The following is a 13,007-nucleotide window of genomic DNA, read 5'->3' on the forward strand; positions in this document are numbered from 1 at the left end:
AATATCTCAAATCGTGTTACTAGAATAAGGAGTTTGAAATTCATAGGAAAAAAATCCAATTTTCAATTCAAAACTGGCAGTAAAAATGCCATGGAAAACAACAAATTTTTCAAGTTTTCAAAAAAAAAAAAAAAAAAAAAAAACTGAACTAAACTCTTAGAATGTGCACCACCAGTTCATATTTATCATATTCAAAGTTAGAAAGGGAATATAATCATATAATTCTTACTGTCTTAATCTGATATTCAATTCAATTTAAACAAGCATCTACTTCTATTAACTGCCAACTACATACAAAGCAATGTCCTAGAGTATTGGGGATGGGGGGGGGGGGGCGGGAAGGAACGGATGAGGAAGAAGGGATGGAAGTAAGAAAAAAACAAGGATCAGCTTGTTTCCTAACAATATGTATAATGCCCAGGTTTCCAAGACCAAATTAGTCTGGGAAATGAAATAGCTAATTAAGTTCTAAGGCTTACTTGGACAACTAAAGCTCAGAAACCTAGATATAACATAAGTCAATTCTATTAAATGAAATAGGTAATTGCAAATAGCAAGTAGTCTATAAAAAATGTCATTATCTTTATTAAGTAAAGAACATTAAGCCTTTTACAAGAGAAGATGGTTGAAGCAGCAGTGCTACTTGTGATTTATGTGAGAAATGAGAGATGATATAACATGACTATTACTTGAGTTTAGGTTCAAAAAGCAGTTTTCTTTTCATTATGGGAAGACATATTACAACGTCAGCTTTCTAATGCCCGATGCCAATACCAAGGAAGAAAAGGTTAATCTATAAACAGAGAAAGGAATGCTTAGTTTCTTAATCAAGCTATATACTTTGAAATTCAGGCATTTAGAACTGGCCAGTTTATGAAAAAGAACTTTCATAACTCTTTAGACTTTTCAAACCAGTCATTTCTATCTCGTTGCTTTAGGAGTTTGGGAATTGTCTCCAATTCTTTGTCATGTGAATATTATACGAGATTTTGTTGTTGTTATTTTTTTAACTTATTTTTTGGGGCAGCTAGGTGGCGCAGCGGATAGAGCACCAGTCCTGAAAGTCAAGAGGACACATGTTCAAATTTGACCTCAGACAGTTAACATTTCCTAGCTGTGTGACCCTGGGCAAGTCACTTTACCCCAATTGCCTCAGCTTAAAAAAAAAAAAAAACCACACACAAAAAACTTTTTGGAAAAAGTACATTTTGTCTCACTTTCTTGTTAAAGTTCAAATTCAGCTATTTCAGAACCTATTGACAAGACTCCTGCTTGACTCCCAAATTCTAGGCACACTCTTATACAGAGCTTTTAGGGATACCTTTTTATTTATCTCTTCCATTATTTATGGGTTATTAATTTTTATTTAATCTTTAAAGTTGTATTCAATATCCACTTTATATCTAGCTCCCAAACTCATTTTTATTCAGAACTGAATAACATGATGCTTATTAAAAATATAAATTTAAATCTGCCAAAAATATTTACTAAGAAGGTGTCATTGAAGTATCACCTCTCATGGAATTAGGGAGAACATAATGTTATGGGGCAAAACGACCTAAATTTGATATATCCTAACCAATAAGTCTACAAAAGTAGAATGAGACAAGGAATCACTCTCTTATGTGATTTTGGTAACAAATTTCAGTCTGAGGCTTGGGTAGTATTTATTGTTGAATCAACAAGAACAAAAATTGGTTTCAGAATAATCTAGAAATTTACATGAACTGATGCGAAGTGAAGTGAGTAAAACCAAAACAATATATTATATACAGCAACAACAAGATTATGTTATATCAAATATAATTAGACTTGGTTCTTTTCAACAATGAAATAATTCAAGGTAATTTGTGATGGAAAGCATCATTTGCATCCAGAGAGAGAACTATGGAGACTGAATATGGATCAAAGCATAGTATTTTCCCCTTTGTTGTTGGTTGTTTGCTTATTTTATTTCTTATTTTATTTTTCTTTTCCTTTTGACCTGATTTTTCTTGCATAGCATGAAAAACAGAAAAATATGTTTAAAAGAATTGCACATGCTTAACCTATATTGGATTGCTTATTGTCTAGGGAGAGGCAGGAGCAGGAGGAAGAAAAATTTGGAGCCCAAGTTTTTGCAAAGATGAATGTAGAAAACTATCTTTGCATGTAATTAAGAAAATAAGCTATTAAACAATAAATAAAATAATATTTGGAAAAGACCTCCCCAAAGAAGAAAACTTCCATTTTGACATCTATTAAGCATGAGGCCATACAAAGACATGTCATTTTACTTATTCTGAGCCTCAGTTTTATCGAATGTAAAATGAAACCAATTCTTATACTATCAACACTTCAAAGTGCTGTTGTGATTTAAAAAAAAAAAACTGACAAACTATCTTATGCTATTGTGGGCTATTGATAGCTATTTTATAAAACTTTAGCAATTATAAAAAATCTAGATTATAACATTATAAATTCTTCTTTATTATTGCCTTCATTATTATTATGTAGTTTTAATCATCATTCTAGTTTGTTTTCTCTCATTTTCACCTTTTTTTTTTTTTTTTGCTGAAGCAATTGAAGTTAAGTGAATTGCCCATGGTCACACAGCTAGGAAGTGTCTGAGATCATATTTGAATTCAGGTTCTCCTGACTTCAGTGCGCCATTAGCCGCCCCTAAAGATTTCATTTCTATAGAAAAACTGTTATAAATGAACCAGCTCAAGAAAGAAGATTAAGACAATTTGTAAGAATGAGAGACAAGTTAAAATCTTCTGAAACATTACACAAATTGTTACATCTCTTATCTTCAGTTAAACAGTTTTGCCAACATTGTATACTTAGATTCTTTTTAAACAATACAGGAAATGAAAGTAGAAAACCTGAAAAGTCAGCAAGAGGATTAAATGTCAACCATTCCTCTATTACCTAACCATCCTTAAAAAAATATTACAGATGTAAAGGGAAAGTGTTTAAAATATTCCACAACATACACATTTTTAAAGATGAAAGAAAAAAAAGAAAGGAATGTGAAAATTTAATTCAAGTGAGATGAGTGATACTGACAAAAAAAAAATCAATCTATCTAAGAAAACAGATATAATCTCACATTCTATATGTTCTTTGGCCTTCTTCAGATACCACTGGTCATGAAATCTGAACCAATCCTGGCTCCTTAAAGGTGTCCTACACCAAAACAATAAAATGTGTGTCAAAAACACTTAATGTTTAAAATATATAGCCTCCCCTTCTCTTTACCAAAATAGTGGATTATCAATTGCTATGGCACATATTAGGCAGTCTTGCTTAAATTAAGTATTTTGGGGAAATATGCCTCATATTTAGAGCTGCTTAAGTATTTGTTGGATTAAAATAAAATGCTACTAATAAATTCTTTTTAAAAATTATGGCAAAGATTCATTTAAGACACTTAGACCAACAAATCTGGAGACCCTGTCAATCAAAGATCTCTAGGCCTATTTTCTCATCTATAAATATCTTTAAAAAAATTTTAAAAATCCCAAACTATACATATGTTCTTTCTCATAAACCTACTTCTCCTGATTCGATCATCTCTGTTAGTGGCACCATCAGTCTTTTATGTTTGAACCCCTGCTGTTTCCTCTCCTAAAATTCTACCTGTACATGCTCTTCTCTCTATTTCTACTGCCACCAAAACCACCTCCCCAGAGTATTACAAAAGCTTTCAACCAGTTCTGGCAGCATATCAGATTTAGAGCTGGAAGGATCATCTTACAAGGCCATTTAGTACAATTCCTTTATTTTATAATTGAGGAAACCAAGGCACAGAGAGGCCAAGTAATACTGATGCTAATAAAGGTAGGATCTGAATCGAAGTCTCATGATTTCAAATCCAGGGTTTTTTCCATTATACACAGCAAATCCTTTTTTTGCTCCTCCTTCATAATACTACCAATTTACCTTCCTTGAGCTGATGATCTTGACTTCAGCTCAAAACTTTTCAGTGACTCCCTACTAAATCAAATTCCTTGGTCTAGAATTTAAGTTTCATCAATAATCTGAGATGCCATACCCTTTTCTTATACCACTTTCCATCTACATATTCCAGCCAACTGAACTTGTATTAGAAAATAACCTATCTTTTTGATTCAATGCCTTTAAGTTCCTCTCTAGCTATTAAACTCATATCCTTTAAAGCTCAACTTAATTGCTGCCTCTACCAGGCAGCCTTCTACGAAAACAGGTAAAAAACTAAATCCTATTTTTTTTACTTTACATAGGCCTCTTTCCATTGTGAGTTAGCATGTACTGCATATAATTGTGTATCGTTGTTTTTGAAGTCATATTTCCCTATTACATTATAAAGTTCATAAGAAAAAGGGTATATTCTTTCTACCCTCCAGGGCTTTCAGTGCTGTGCTCAGTGGGCAACCCATGCAATAAATATTTACTAAACTGAACCCTATACTCCAAATTCCTTCCTTGAAGTAGGACCATCAATTTGTCATATCTGGTCTAATTCTCTCATTTGAGTCACAGAGATTAAATGACTTAATAAGATCATACAAGGAGTGAAGTGGCAAGACTGATGAAACTAGAATCCTTAAGATTTCTAATTCAGTATCCTTTCCATAGCAGGATGCTGCATTTCCACCATACCAACAAATTTATTTCAAGAATTGGTTATATGCCCATGAGGTTTGCAACTCTTTAAAGTTTGGTATAAAGTCTTCATGAGTTTCCATGGTTGAAAATATTTATCCCCAGATTGTTAATGTGATGGTGATGAATCCCTTCAAACTTATCTTGATGGCTTCTTTTCAGAATACACAAAAATCCGTTATAGCTGCAGTAAGGCTTGTCAAAATTAAAGTTCTGGGACCACCTATACAACACAATGAAGCACTGAAGCAGAACTTGAGAGGAATATGTTTAATGTCTTTTTACCTACAAAGATGCCATCATCTTTTTAATATACTATTTCAAAGCTATCTCACAAAATTCTAATGAGATAAAAAGAAAGAACTAAAAATCAATTATCTATAAGAATGGAAGTTTAATATCATAACATTAACATCAACAATAGAAATGAAAATGAGGTCCAGCTAAACTACAACATGTATAATTTTTAAAAGTCAATACCAGTTATCCATCTTGCAATGTGATATGGAATATCCATACTGTGAAAGATATCATAGGACAGAATTATGTTGATAAATGGTTCAACTTCAAACTGAAAATTAAATAAATTGGGTTATAAGAAAAAACCAATTAATCAAACCTATATACATTTCTTGATTAAAATCTGATGAAATTACTTCATAAAACTGCATCATCTAAAATGAGTTGCTAGTTTCATATATATGTGCATATATATATTTATGACATTTATATAGACATACATGCATACATACACAAACAAACACAGCTAACAGCTTCTTAGATCTACAAAGATTAGATTACAAACATGAATTGTTTCCTGATGCACATTAGGAAGGATGGGGCCTCAAACTAGGATTAGTGAACACATGAAGATGGTGATATTATTTAAACATAAAAATACACTCATGACAGAATGGTGCTAAAATCATTAGTTTGTAAACATACATCTTTGTATCCCTGGCACTTAGCACAGTTTTTCGTACATAATAAGTACTTACAAAGTGATGAATTTATTGAATGATTTAGAAGTACTACTATTAGATGATAAGGAATATCAAAAAAGTGCCTTAAATACATATGTGCATCTGCTCTGGGTAAGCTCAAATTAGAATAAAAAGCATGAGCACAGTACTAAGCACACTGTAGATACACATATACCTAACAAATCTATACCTAAATTCTTCTACAAAGAAAAGTAGGCATGGGGTTTGATTATTTTTCCTTAAATTTTATGATTTAGAGTGAAAAAGGTCTGATGATTTCTAAAGCAGAAATACTATTGTCATGTATGAAGACATTTCATATTTACAAACAAACCCCAAAGGTGTAACTTCCTTATTTTTCCTTCACAGTATTTTTCCAACTTCTCAGACCAAATTTTAACTTTATGTGCTGGTACAATCCCTCTTTCTTCCACAAAACTCTCCCAAACAGATAGAACAAAGAATATCCTGTAATAAGCTACTTGTCTTGGGGAGAGTAAAATAAAACATACTCTGGAGAACTTCCTCCAAACCTTACCTCCTAGAGTAGCTTCATTTATTCCATTAGTTCTCAATGCTGAGTCTCTCAGTCACAACTCTTAGGGTGCGGAGAAGTGATAAAGGGATAGGATAGGGGATGTGAGACCTGTGATTTCATTGGTTCTGGAAGGTTTTTCTACCAATGCAGATCTGCACCTATGTTCGAAGAATAAGAATCCTGAGAGGTTTACTTCCTTGGGTTACAAAAGTCAGTATGTGTCAGAGATTGGACAGGAACTCATGCCCTCAGCTCTGATGGGTAAACTGTGAAAACTATGAAACAAAAATCATTTGTTCTTGATACTTGAGTTGATATAGTAAGCTAAAAAAAAAAAAAAAAAAGACCAAAAAACCCATTATAAACAGTTAGATGATGAATTCCTAAGAGTACGAAAGTACTAGCAAAATTTTAGCCTGCTCACTTGATCTCTCCTCTCTTGCAATTTATCTGCCTATCTACAACCAAAAGAAAATTTTCCTGCCTTTTTTTTTACTGCTTTATGTTTACAATTTTTTAAAAAGAAAAGAAAAATTTCCTATCTACTTTAATTACCAAACATTTTAGATAACCAAACAAAAACCTTATACAGATCTACTTCAACAGACATCTTTGAATTACAAGAGCCTAACAGGAGTCCTCAAACTTTTAAAATAGGGGGCCAGTTCACTGTCCCTCAGACTGTTGGAGGGCCAGACTATAGTAAAAACAAAAACTTTGTTGTTGTGGGCCTTTAAATAAAGAAACTTCACAGCCCTGGGTGAAGGGGATAAACATCCTCAGCTGCTGCATCTGGCCCGCGGGCCGTAGTTTGAGAACTCCTCTAAGACCTACAAGCTGCTCTATAGAGCCACCCAGTAAGTTCCCCATTATTGAATACATACTATCTGTAAAGCACTCCACAAATGATTGAAACCAACAAAACATCTTTTAAAATACTAAAATCAGTCAAGATATCAAGATATCTTTCCTCAGCACAAAGTACATAGTGTAATACCAACACAGAGTAAACAAATGCTTGCTGACATAGTATTGATGCTTTTATGTTTAATAAAATGCCTCTCTCCTCTCCCCCAGAATCATCTTAATAAGGAAACTCTAGTAACCAATGTAGAGTTGCAACTATTCAGCAATTTAGTCAAGAATTATTTGTCCACTGTGTATATATAACCAGTATAGTCTGATTTTAAACTTGAACCCAGAATATCTGGACTGTGGCACTAAGAACTACATACACATGGGGAGAGGGCAGAAGGTAATTTTCAGTAATGACCATTTTTCTGTTAATATTAGCAGCACCCCACACAGTAGGAGAAAGAAAGGCCTGGTTTAACATTTAGGAAACTGTTTTCAGGCCCCAGAATCACTTTGAGTGTTTTATTTTTAAAAGTCCATCTAAGAAGTACATAAGCTAACTGAACTGTGTCTAGGAAAGGGTGATCAGGATGGAGAAATATTGTGTATGACCTAGTCCTGCTTTCCACTAACCAGCTGTGTGATTTGGACAAGTCATCTCTACCCTCTGGGTCTTCGCATCCAGGCTGAATTTTCTCAGGGGCTTTCTAGATCTAAAATTCTATATTTTATGTTTTCCTGTATATAACTTTTAAGTATGAAGTAAAGCATTTTAAATTGTTCTTTATAAGGACAATTTATTCATATTCCCAACTGCTATATAAAATAAGATTTTACAAAAGAATTCAAAAGCAACAGCACAAAGGAAAAAACACTAGCTTCTAGTTATATCAATTTGAGCCTTAGTTTCCTGTCTGAAAAGTGAAGGCATAGGTGGATCTCTAATTCTAAAATTCTAGAGATAGTGATTTACTTTGATATGTTGGGATTTAGTTATGAAAAGAGATTGACTGGAAAATTACCAGGGGCCTTAAATTCAGGACTTTTGACTCAGAGTTCTATAGCACACCTATAATACCTGAAATTCCACCAACAAGTACCAAGGCTAAACTCTTCAAAACTACAAAGTATCAAGCTGATTTTCTTGAGAAAACTGTTTTAGAGTTTAAAAAAGGAGACTAGGAAAATTAATATTATTAACCTAATGAAATTCTGGATATTTGGGGTAGGATTCTTTTGTGATTATGTTAAAAAATAAAACAAAGACCAAGAAAATTATCAAGTATAAAGTATGTCAGCAGTCTAGCCCAATGTATAGAAGCAACTAGATTTAACTTTAAAAAACCCTAGATTGGGTACATATTTATAGGACACTAAGTACAACCCCCTCAATTCACATATGAAAAAAATTAAATTAATGCCTAGAGAGATTCATGCCAGTTGTAAGAATATGACATCTAAAAAAACTCAAGAGGTTAGACCCCAAATTTCTAAGGATCAAGTGCACATATGGGCTATTGGAAGGAGTTAGAAGGTAGAAAAGGAAAATACAGGAAGGGAAAATAACAGAATTTTTTAAAAATTAAAACTATTTGAAGTTATAAAAGAAGATAGGCTGCCTAACTATCATGCAAAATTTCCAGTCCTAATGCACAATAAACCCTGACCTTTGGGGTCCCTTTTGTATTATGATTCTAAGACTTTATATAGAGATACTTATACCTACATTTAAATTAGCATCACTCAACCACTTCCCCTGAATCATATATTTACAATTTTTATGAGGTTTCATATAGCTACCAAGTGTCAAGTCTGAATCCTAAATTCAATTTCTGATGAAACAATGCTTGACAATAAAGTGGAGGTTAATTTCCTATGAAGGTGAATGATACTTTGCTCAAAAGAAACCCCCTCTACTGGTTATCGAGGGGTAATACTGAAGGTATTCCTGAAAGAAGGTGGGGGGAGAGGTCAAACTAGCTATACTGGTTATGGAGAAAAATCACAGCTATTCATACAAGACAAGGAAGGACCTTCTAAAGAGGCTAAGGCTAAAGCTCCAACTTGCAAATGTTTCTGATAGTTTTTCTGGCATCTAAGCAGTGTAGACAACATATACTTAATTTTCACTCTTAGTCTCAATTCCATTGCTTTTTAAAACACAAAAAAATATGAAAGAGTGCTCCTGTATCCTTTTCTCACTGCAAAGACTACAATACATTCCAGAGTTTTTTCCCCTTAAAAGATTCACTCTAGGTTGTACCCAAAATTACTTGAGTCTACTACTTGGTCCTTCCATGATGTGATTTTTCTGACCTTGAACTCTAAGTAGAAAACAATTCTATCACAAAAGATACTGGAACTCAGTTTGGGAAACACTAATCCACAAGTATCTATTATTTTCCTAAAAGAAATACTCTCATAATAGCATTAATTATGACATTCAAATATAATTACACACATTTCATAGGTAAAACTGGGAAGCAAATAGGCTTCTGGTAGAAAATAGTTTCCTTTTTGTTTTAACCAGTATCTCCTGGACTCAGGGTCTTGTTTAATCAGTTTAAAAAAAAAATCCCAATATTTCAAAATTCCTGATCTCTACTAAAATTTAAAAAAGCATTAAAATTTAAATTGCAGGGATAGGGAAACAGAGACACAAGAAAGACCTCTCATTTGCTCAAAAGGAAATATATCCACAAAATGATCTTCTTGACAACTACTTTTGTAGCAGCTCTTTTTAACTATCAAGTTGGGCCTGATTTTTGGAAGTGATGCTTGAGGGTAGGATGGACTAATAAAGTAAAAGGGTTGGCAGAAGGAACGCATAAGTTCATACAAATTGAGATGGGTAATAGTCATTTTTAATCTTGACAGAAGAGTGCTGAACTAAATTGAACTAAGTTCCAATCCTGATTACAAAACTTACTAGATGTATGGACCACAAGAAAGAAACTTAACTTTTCTCAAACCCCAGTTTTTTCCATCTATAAAAAGGGAATAATAACAGCAGTAAATACTTCATAAGGTTGTTATACCAAGTCACAGGTAAAGCACTTTGCAAACTTTGGAAAGGAAAAAAAAAACCACAAGCATCAATTCACAAAAGCACTACACAAGTACCAGTAGTACTATTCAAAGGGTGCTAAATGAATTATTTTGGACTTCCAAAATGTCCTACTTCAAAAGAGCATACAAATGGGGAGGGGGTTTGGGGGAGAGGGGAGGTGATGCGGGGGAGGGGGGGGGGGGGAAGGAAGGAAGAGAAGGAAGGAAAGAAGGAGGAGGAACCGCTTAGGAAATATGGAGCTATATACCAGATGTGTTTTTTAACAAAATTCTAAACTATAGCATGACTGTAAAACTCATTTAAATGAATGTGTGCTTAAATCGCTACAAATTAATTTTTGTAAACTCCATCTTTTGCCCCAACTTTAAGAAAACTTTGACACAATTATCCAAAGCAACACAATCCAAACTCAACTCCTAGAGCATCTTTACAATTTATACTTACCTGTGAAATACAACATAATTTCTTTTAAAAGAAATCCAAAAGTTGTCCATAGTTTATATAAAGCCTATGATCTAGCTCATCCAATATTCAATGAATATTGAAAATTCAATAAAATTCAGGAGCATTCAGTCATTTGCAACACTGACAGTTTTCAAAATGACCATTAAATGGTCAGAGTACTTCATGTTGACTCAATTGACATTTCTTCAGAACCCAAACCTAGAAAATATATTGTACTACCATTTAAGAAGTTCATAAGTATATTGGAATATGTAAGAAGACAGTCCAATCTTTATTTTATATTAAATTATAAGAGCCTGTTAATAAACTATGAACAGCAACAACAAAAAAGTCTAGTTATTAAATTGCAACAAATATCCAAGTGTCTGAAGAGAAAAAAATAGAGCAAATTGCTAAGTGTAAAATGAAATTCTAATGTGCAAAAAAGCAAACATCAGATATCCCTTAGCAATATGAAGTAGTTTTAAAACAATGAATGAAAACTTTTAATATTTCTGACGCCAGAGAATTAGAATTTACCTTAATGTAAAACCTACAGCTTGATGAGAAAGAGCACACAAACCAATTAAGTATAATTTAAAATATTAATACAAAGGTCCCCTACCCTAAGTTATTTTGACACCTTATAAAAATAATAAAATGGTGAAAGAAAAAGTTTGTATACCAAAGTATTAAAATTGCTAAGCTATCAGAAGGCTGCAATGCACTTTGGGTTCTTCAGGGGCATATGGTACAGTACAAATACATGGTTACAGTTTTAGTAATAGTTTAAGTTTTAGTAATAAAGTCACGATAAAGAACGCTCTTTGCTAGGCCTTACTTAACATAAGGGGAAAGTAAAGGTTTTTTTTTCCTCCAACTCCCTGGGTCTCTCTTAACACGCACATACATTGCATTTCCTAAATTTTGCTTTCTCCTTATCCCCCGCTATCGCCTAGATGGCAGACGTAGCTGCTCCTAGCTGAAGTCTACCTACCCAGGCCGCTCCTCTCCAGTCCAGTCTCCCTCCTAGGCTCTCTCGCCACACTGCACAATCCCAAGCGCGGCCTTCTTAGCCATCTTTGCTGTCCCCATGCTTGCTACTGCCCCACCCTGGCAGCCCCAGTCGGGCCCCATGTGCCCGCTGTCACCGCCCCACGTGGGGGGAAGCTCAAGAGCCCACCTTGTTACCCCCACGCCACACAGACCCCATTTCCCCTCCACACCCCGTCCTCGAGGAGGCGGGCTTGCCCCACCCCCACTCCATGTGGGCTTCCCCCCCCCGGAGTGGGCCATGCTCTTTCCCCAATCCCGACTCTCCCCAGCGAGCTCTCCTCTCTCCCTGTGGCCTACGTCCCTGCCTGTCCCCTTTCCCTACTGGTCCCCCAGCTCCAGGTCTCCTTTCTTCCCCACCTCGGTGGCCTCCGTGAGGCCTAGGCCCCCCTCTGTCTTCCCACTTTGGGGGCTGCCCCGCCCTGCGCCCCAGTCCCGGGCCTTTTACCCTTGGGGCCGGCGGGGCCTCCTGCTCCGGTGCCGTCTCCCTGGGCGGCAGTGGCGCCGGCTGGGGGCGGCGGCGGTGGCGGCGGCTGCTGGACCGGGCCCCGCAAGAAGGACGGCACGAACTCAGCGGCGTGGACGTTGGGCACGAAGGGCTTGGCGTTGACGTTGAGCTGCCGGCTGAAGGCCGCGCTGAGGTTCTGGGCCTCGGCCGCGGCGGCCGTGGCGGCCGGAGGGGCGCCCCCGGGGCCTGGGGCTTCCATGTCCGCCTGGTCCCAGCAGTCGGGCGCCGAGTCGCTGCTGCTGCTGCCGCTGCTGCTCCCGCCGCCGCCGCTGCCCGGATCCATGGTCGGGGAGGGTGGGGGGGCCGTGTGTGTGGAAAGGAGAGGGCGGGAAATGGGGGAGGGGGCAGGGATGGGGGGCGAGCGGGGCGCGCTGACTTGGGGAAAGGGGGACGAGGGAAGAGGGAAAAGGGGGAGAGAGACACAAACCCCGGCGGCGCCGCTACAGCCTCGGACCCGACTCTACCCTGGCGGCGGCAAAGGCGGCGGCGGCGGCGGCTCAACCCCCCCCCACTCCTCGTGTGTGCGAGTGTGTGCAGATCTCCTCCCTCCCTCCCCCCCCCACCCCAACCCCAACCACCTCCGACTCCCTCGCCACCAACCCCACGCCCGGTACGGATTGACCCCTCTCTGCCACCCGTACCTTCGCCCTAGTAGTTCGCAGCCGATTTCCTTATCCGTTCTGGTCTATGGGAAGCAGGAAGCCGAAGGACTACGAATCCCGGCAGATACCGCGCGACCCTGATGCGGTTTTCCCGGGGATTGACGGGAGTTGAAGTTCGCGGGAGGCGGTGGCCTAAGCCCGAGGGCAACCGGAAAGGACTCTGCCTCCCAGCATTCATAGGGAGGAGGTGGACTGCTGTTAGCTAGTCGGCTGTTCCCACCTGTTAGCAGGAGAGGGGGAAGGGGAACGGGAACGGAAGGGACAG

The 13,007-nt window shown here is 37.3% G+C and overlaps 1 protein-coding gene across 2 annotated transcripts in view; it reads right to left on the bottom strand.

Annotated features, from left to right (window-relative positions):
* GSPT1 (G1 to S phase transition 1) overlaps positions 1 to 12,623 on the bottom strand; it is a 49,822-nt gene extending 37,199 nt beyond the window's left edge. For both annotated transcript variants that reach the window (XM_012542948.2, XM_012542949.2), the window contains exon 1: positions 12,021 to 12,623. In XM_012542948.2, the coding sequence (XP_012398402.2) occupies positions 12,021 to 12,363 (343 nt within the window). In that variant the 5' untranslated portion in view covers positions 12,364 to 12,623. The remainder of the gene's footprint in view (positions 1 to 12,020) is intronic.
* Positions 12,624 to 13,007: the final 384 nt, after the last annotated feature.

The sequence above is a fragment of the Sarcophilus harrisii genome, chromosome 1, assembly GCF_902635505.1.
Source record: "Sarcophilus harrisii chromosome 1, mSarHar1.11, whole genome shotgun sequence".
NCBI classification, from domain to species: Eukaryota; Metazoa; Chordata; class Mammalia; order Dasyuromorphia; family Dasyuridae; genus Sarcophilus; species Sarcophilus harrisii.